This window comes from Piliocolobus tephrosceles, unplaced genomic scaffold (assembly GCF_002776525.5).
Source record: "Piliocolobus tephrosceles isolate RC106 unplaced genomic scaffold, ASM277652v3 unscaffolded_21542, whole genome shotgun sequence".
NCBI classification, from domain to species: Eukaryota; Metazoa; Chordata; class Mammalia; order Primates; family Cercopithecidae; genus Piliocolobus; species Piliocolobus tephrosceles.
Window position 1 is genome coordinate 8174 of NW_022303802.1, and position 7218 is coordinate 15391.

General features: G+C 45.2%; 1 protein-coding gene across 1 annotated transcript; it reads left to right on the top strand.

The window, feature by feature from the left end:
• The first annotated feature begins 1430 nt into the window (after positions 1–1430).
• Positions 1431–3287, top strand: LOC111551969 (putative UPF0607 protein ENSP00000383144). Its single transcript, XM_023226051.3, has one exon. The coding sequence runs from the start codon at positions 1543–1545 to the stop codon at positions 2935–2937; it is 1395 nt and encodes a 464-aa protein (XP_023081819.2). The 5' UTR covers positions 1431–1542; the 3' UTR covers positions 2938–3287.
• Positions 3288–7218: the final 3931 nt, after the last annotated feature.

The following is a 7218-nucleotide window of genomic DNA, read 5'->3' on the forward strand; positions in this document are numbered from 1 at the left end:
TCAATGAAATAAAGGAATCAAAGCTTATCAGTACAGAAACTCACCAAACCATAAAGGAAACAATGAAAGAAGAAACAAAAGATCTACAAAACAACCAGAAAATAATTAACAAAATGACAGAAGTAACTTCTTGCCTGTTAATAGTATCTCTGAATATAGATGGTTTCAATTCTCCAATAAAAAGATGTAGAGTGGCTGAATGATTTTTCATACATGTTTCCCTAGACCAGACACCCAAGAGTATGTCCTTCTCTAGGGCATAAGAAAATCTAGAGTTATATTTAGGATATCATAATATGTGGGGAAGAGTGGACCGAGCTGGCATGCTCACAATGACCAAATTATGTTGGTCATATTTTAATCCAATACATTGATCCACTATTAACTTGTAAATAAATAAAGTACTTGCTTTCCAGACACATTCCAGGAAGACCAGAGAAATTGACTTTTATTGATATGGAATAATCCACTGGCAAATTTCTTTTAGGATAGACCAAAGCTGATCTGGAACATAATCTTTACATAGCTGGATCCTTCCCATCAGACGAGAAAGAATATCTGGGGTGAAAGGCTCCATTAGAAGAGCAATGTGGGATGGTGCTGTGCTAATTGGTAGTCCCTGCCCTACATCTTTGTAGAGGACTGAAGCCCAGAGTGGGCCATGGTCAACTTATATATTGAAGCGAAGGCCTCCTTCTAGGTGTGCATGTGCTTATTACAGATATACCATGGTGCGAAGTACCCCAGGACTACAGGAAAAAATAAGAATACATGCTGTATCCATGATCATGAGGTACACAGGCCAGAGTGCAGCTGTGGAATCACACAGCTCGGGTTCAAAGCCTGGCTGGGCCATGACCACCTGAATGATCTGAAGAATGGTCTCAGGCAAATTTGTAAAAAGAAGTGGAGATCCTGGTTGCCATGGGGGTATGTGGTAAGAGGCAGCATCCAGTCAGGTCAGGGCACCGTGTCCTCTCCTTGAAAACCTGCGCAGTGAGGCTGGTGGCCCTCAAGGCCACAGGGGCCATGGAGAAGGTGGGCCTGGCTCCAGGCGGCACAGAGGCACTGGAGAAGTCCCGGGGGGAGCCTGGCGGGATCTGGCTGGTCCTGCGCTCTGCTTCCAGGTTCTGGCGCTGTAAACCGGGGTATAGGGCCAAGACAGGGCCACTGGGTGTCAACCAGTGCCTGGGTCAGGCACCAGGCAGGAAGGACTCTGGCAGATCAGCCCCACCATGCCCATAGCCCCACAGGGGGCCCATCCAGGGCCACACACCTGCCCCCAGGAGCAGGATGTCCCTCAGGCTAGAGAGTCCAGCTGGACCGGTGGAGGGGCCTCATCCTTTGCCCTTTGACTCCTCTTGTAGGCGCCCTCACTGGGCACCTGCACACACCTCCACACCCTGGCTCTTTCACCAGTCCCAATGTGATGTCATAAGCTCCCAGGTGCCCAGTGCGCAGCCGGCCACAGAGAAGTGGGTGACTTAGGAGTATCCTCTCCGCTTCTGACCCCTGGTTTCATCCGCGCACAACTTGCTCAAAATGGGCAACTCACTAGGCATATTTTGTTCCTGGTTCCGCCGCAGGTTCCGGCCACGCCATCAGCAACCTGCTCCTCTAAGGGCATTGTGTCCCTGGTCCGAGCGCAGGTCCTGGCCACGCATTTGGCATCGTGGACGTCTTGTCTGTGAGGGCTTCCCAGCTGGCTGGGCTCACCCCGCGGCTCCTGCACCTGTGCCTGCCCCTGGAAACCTGGGCTGTTCCCGATTCCTTTTCAACCCTCAGCAACATCCTGGGCCTTCTTTTCCAGCCAGGTGGGATGGTGCCCCTATGAGGCTGTGTCTTCTCCCTCGGAACAGGGGCACCCCACTGAGGGTCCCGCCTCCTGTGGTCTGGAGCCCCCCCTCAAGGAAGAAACCTGTGCTGTCGGCTCGCAACTCCAGGATGTTTGGACACCCCAGCCCCGTGAGGATCCCTCCTCTCAGAGGCAAGTTTAACCTCCAACTGCCTTTATTAGATAAGCGGGTGATCCCAGCCAGGATCCCGAAGATAGAAGAAGAGCCCGAAGAACCAATGGAAGTGGATCAGGTAGAGACCCAGGAGGACAATAAAAGGGGCCCCTGTAGCAATGGGGAAGCAGCCTCCACCTCTAGGCCCCTGGAGACTCAGAGAAACCTCACTTCCTCCGGGTGCAGTCCCAGGCCCTTGGAGGGAAATGTCCACCTCAAGAGCGTGACAAAAAAGAACCAGAATGAGAAGGCCCAGGTGCATGCAGTGAGTTTCTACCCCAAGGGCCACGGAGTCACCAGCTCACACAGCCCTGCTGGAGGCATCCTTCCCTTTGGGAAGCCTGACCCAGCTCCAACAGTGCTCCCTGCCCCAGTTCCAACAGTGCTCCCTGCCCCAGTTCCAACAGTGCTCCCTGCTCCAGTTCCAGCAGTGCTCCCTGCCCCAGTTCCAACAGTGCTCCCTGCCCCAGTTCCGGGCTGCTCCCTGTGGCCAAAGAAGGCGGCCTTGAAGATGCTGGATAAAGACCACCTGCCCAGCTCTCCAGTGTTGCTAATGCGGGGGAAGGACATGCAGCACAAAGATCCTGCAGCTCTAGGATCAAGTAGCTCTGCTCCACCCAGAGCTGCCGGCCACGAGTCCCGCAAAAGAAAGCGGTCAGGGTCACCACTGCTGCTACAACCGACCCCTCCCCTGCAACTGAGATGGGATAGAGACGAGCTGCCCCCACCCGCTAAGCTTCCCTGCCTATCTCCTGAGGCACTGTTGGACCTGGGTCAGGCTTCCCAGAGGGAAGGACGCCTCCAGCGGGGCAGCATGGGTAAGAACATGGGGGTGTTAAGTAGAACATCAAAATCCAGGAGACGAAAACCGCCGCTTGGGAGGAGAAAGAAGACATGGCAGGGCAGGCGTGGTGGCTCACGCCTGTAATCCGGCACTTTGGGAGGCCGAGGCAGGTGGATCACCAGGTCAAGAGATTAAGACCTGAGGAGCTCTCTGCCTGGTCCCTGCATGCTCCCTGCATCATCTGGGAAGTGAGAAGCGCCTCTGCCCGGCTGCTCCACCATCTGGGAAGTAAGGAGTGCCTCTGCCCGGCCGCCTCACAGTCTGCGAAGTGAGGGGGGCCTCTGCCTGGCCACTGCCGGGTCTGGAAGGTGAGGAGCCTCTCTGCCTGGCACCGCCCCTCCCCCCACCTCACCGTATGGGAAGTGAGGAGCACGTCTGCCTGGCAACTGCACGGTCTGGAAAGTGAGGAGCGTCTCTGCTCTGCCGCCTCACAGTCTGGGAGGTGAGGAAGGCCTCTGCCTGCTCACCACCCCGTCTGGGAAGTGAGGAGTCCCTCTGCCCGGCCATCACCTTGTCTGGGAAGGGAGGAGCACCTGTGCCCAGCGCTGCCCCGCTGTCTGGGAAGTGAGGAGCACCTCCGCCCAGTGGCCACCATGTCTGGGAAGTGAGGAGCGCCTCTGCTCACCCACACCACCGTTTGGGAGTGAGGAGCCTCTCTGCCCCTGCTGCTGTGCAACCCTCCAAGTGTGAAGTGACATCCTTATGTGGGATATTTCTGCCTTCCCCAAGTTTGCATTTTTGACATTAAAGTTTACATTTATTTATTTAACAACAAAAAAAAAGGAGTTACCTTTCAGGCTTGTAAAGATGTGGATGAGTCACAAATGAATTTTGCGAAATGAAAGGATCTATCTTGAAAAGTTTACATAGTGTATGATTCTCTTTATGTCACTTTTTTTTTAAAGGCAGGACTGTAAAGTTGGAGAACAGAGAAGTGGTTGCCAGAGGTTTGAGGAGGCGGGGAGGTTGAATAGATGAACTACAGAGGATATTTTTAGGGCAGTGAAACTATTCTGTATGACACTGTAGTGGTGGATACACACTATGCATTTGTCAGGATTCATAGAACTTTGCAGCAAAAAGAGTAGACCTTAATGCATGCAAAAAATTCCAGACTGGAATGCAGACTGTGATAAAAGAATCTAATTGTATTATAAATGTAAAATATGTTCTCACTTATAAAGGTAGAGTAAAAGGGGCTGCCCTACATAATTTTGGAATTGAAAGGAGACAGACTAACAATGAAAGGACTTACACATGACCACTGCACTCTAGGTGATAAAGTTGTTTTCCACGGAGGTATAGGCTCGCAATTCTGAAACCACTACTCAAGTATGCCAAAATTGACTAAGTAAGTAAATGGATGAAAGAAAGTGAAAGCCAGATTTCTCACCATTGAAGAAGGAAGTTACAGATAAACAGAAAGTAGGGCCAGAATAAACCATATACTGTTGAACTATATAGTTGGAGACATTAATATGAATTCATGTGTACCTTAACATACATATAAATAAAAACACATTGCAATACTTATAGACACGTATATGTACATGATTTAGTATACACATGCCTATTTCTGTGTACTGAGGAGGTCTAGAAGCAATGCCACTGCAGTAGCAACAAGTGCACCTAGCATCCAGATATTGGTTTTCATAATCATTCTGTGATGAAAGGAACTGGACATCCTTGGAAAAATGGCTGATTCTAACATTGAGCAGGAATACGTAAGATGAACCTGAAGCCTTTTGCAGTACCAGAAAATAAAGAAGTGCACACACATGCACAAACACAATGACAGAAATATTTCAAAAGAACACTGAAGCCAACTGAAGGAATTCTCAATGGCCAAACCTGGAACAATTTGAGCAACAAAATAAACAAAGCAATATTGCATTATAACCTACATATGAGATAAATATTCATAAACCTGTATTGTTATTAATAAATGATTAAATAAATAAATGGAGGAAAATATACAAATCTCCCATACAGAATTTCAAATAATGTAATAATGACTTTCTTTAAAGGGTACAGTAATCGAGGTAACAGAGAAATAACTTTACAGTGGACAAACGTGACACACACTGCCTTTTGATCAAGCTTTGCATCCGTAGTGATAAGTCACATTGACATGATGTGACAAAGATGTAAATTTACCTCTGTGATCTTCCTCTCAAAGACATATATCTCTAGTATGGTCATGAGAAAAATATTCTATGCTTCCAGATTGAAAGACAGTTTACAAAACACCTGACCACTCCTCCTAAAAACTGTCAAGGTCATCAGAAACAAGGAATGTCTGAGAAACTGTCACAGCCAAGGTTAGCTAAGGAGACATGGTGACTAAATGTAATGTGATGTGGGATCCTGGATGAGATTGTGGGATGGAAAAAGGTCTTGGAGAAAACTAGGAAAATCTGAATGTTACTGACTTTAGTTAATAATATTGTCTCAATATTGGTTCATTATCTGTGACAAATGCACCATAGTAATGTAAAATGTTAACGAGTGAGGACACTAGATGTGGGGTTTATAGAAACTCTCTGTATTAGCCTTGCAATTTTCTGTAAATTTGAAACTATTCTAAATTTAAAAGTTTATTTAAAAAGTAAATAATCAACTCAAGGGGTTGTCAAAAATTGTAAACATATATATATACACACATATACATATATACATTAAATCATACATATTTGTAAATAACAAATATTAGTTGCAATTGAGATTTTGAGACAAGGTCAATACAGAACACCACTTTCTTAATTTCTTGAGTTCAGATTTAATTGAAAAATTGACATAGATTTCAGACAACATGAAGATCAAACTATCAGCTTTGTTGCTAATACAGCCTAGAAAGGAATACATGGCTTTGTGTGTAATCATGATAGTCTTTCTAATATTTTACACCAGAGCTAAATTAAGTCACCCAATGAGAGGAATAAGTTACAACTCCTTGTGGCCTAGGAGAAATCAGCTCCAGATTGAAATTTCTCTGCAGGCAGGTGCTAAGAAAACAAAGCTCACAAAAGGCCTAGCCACACACCTACCTTATTCCTTTTTCCAAAATCACTAATTAAAATATGTCACGCTCCTTCTGATGGAGAGGAATGAATGAATGAATAATGCAGGAAGACCAAGAAAGCTAACCTGGCTTATGTCCTTCCAAGTGGACACTCGGAGCCAGGGAAAAGGGCAATTCTGTCTCTAGAGTTACAACAAACTCTCAAGAAGAAGCTGGGTGAGACAAGGCAGATGAACACCGGCATCTCCTGGTTCCTCACTGATGGTTGTTCCTACACATCACAAGGTTTGTGGACCAAACGACTGAATCCGAAGGCACAGCCTCTTTGCTCCCAATCACATGGATCAGCTGCCAAATCATTTTGAGTCCATGTGATGATTATAATTCTTGCACACTGACTTTGTAAAGAGACCTAATCAAACCCTTGGGAAGTCATTGAAAACATACTGTGCTCTAGTTCCTCTAGCTGGCCATATAAAGAGGCTGTTTATTGTTCATCATGCCTAGCTAATGGAACAATGAGCTGGGAAATAGAAAGGAAAAAGCTATAGGAAGGAAAATAAGATGTGGTTCTACATACTATTATTAAAAAGTTGAGAATTATCTACTTGAAATTTTCTTCAGAGGCAAATTTTAAGGAGATTCACATCCTACTCTGAAAACCTAGAGATCATTCCATGAAATAAATTTAACTTGTTTTCTATCTAAATATATTAGGAAAATGATAAATGTATTTTAATTGTCTTTACAAAGACACTTCTTGAGCTTTGTATTTAATTCTGCTTGTGGATTGTTACAATTTTAAATATCTATAATTTGGATAGAGACAACATAATTCAAATGATAGTTCTGCAGAACAGAAATTCAAAGGAAAAATTCTTGGAAAATTCTATATCGGTAAATAACAGGTATATGTATTATGCTGCTACATGAAAATGTATATTTACAATGATTTAGAGGAACAAAAATAGAACCCAAAACACTATGTACATAGCGATTTTTTCTTCCATATCTTGTTATTAATTTTTTTATTTACAGAAGAGTTGTGAAGATAATAAGAGAGTTCTAATATATGATTTGCTTAGCTTGGGTTAATGTTACCATCTTATGTAATTATGGCACATTCACCAAAGCTAACAAACTAGCACCAGTACAGTACTATTAATCAAAATGCAGAACTTATTTGGATACCCTGGCTTCTTCACGAATGTCCTTAGCACAGCACTTTGAACATGTACTATGAGGAGGCCCTCTTCCTCTCTCCTCCCTTGTTTCCCTTACTGTTGCCCACTTACCTGTGCTTCCTCTCCTGCTTCACTTACCTGTGCTTCCTCTCCTGCTTC

Coding starts and splice junctions, on each gene's coding strand:
- LOC111551969 (XM_023226051.3), top strand. CDS start 1,543: ATGGGCAACTCACTAGGCATATTTTGTTCCTGGTTCCGCCGCAGGTTC.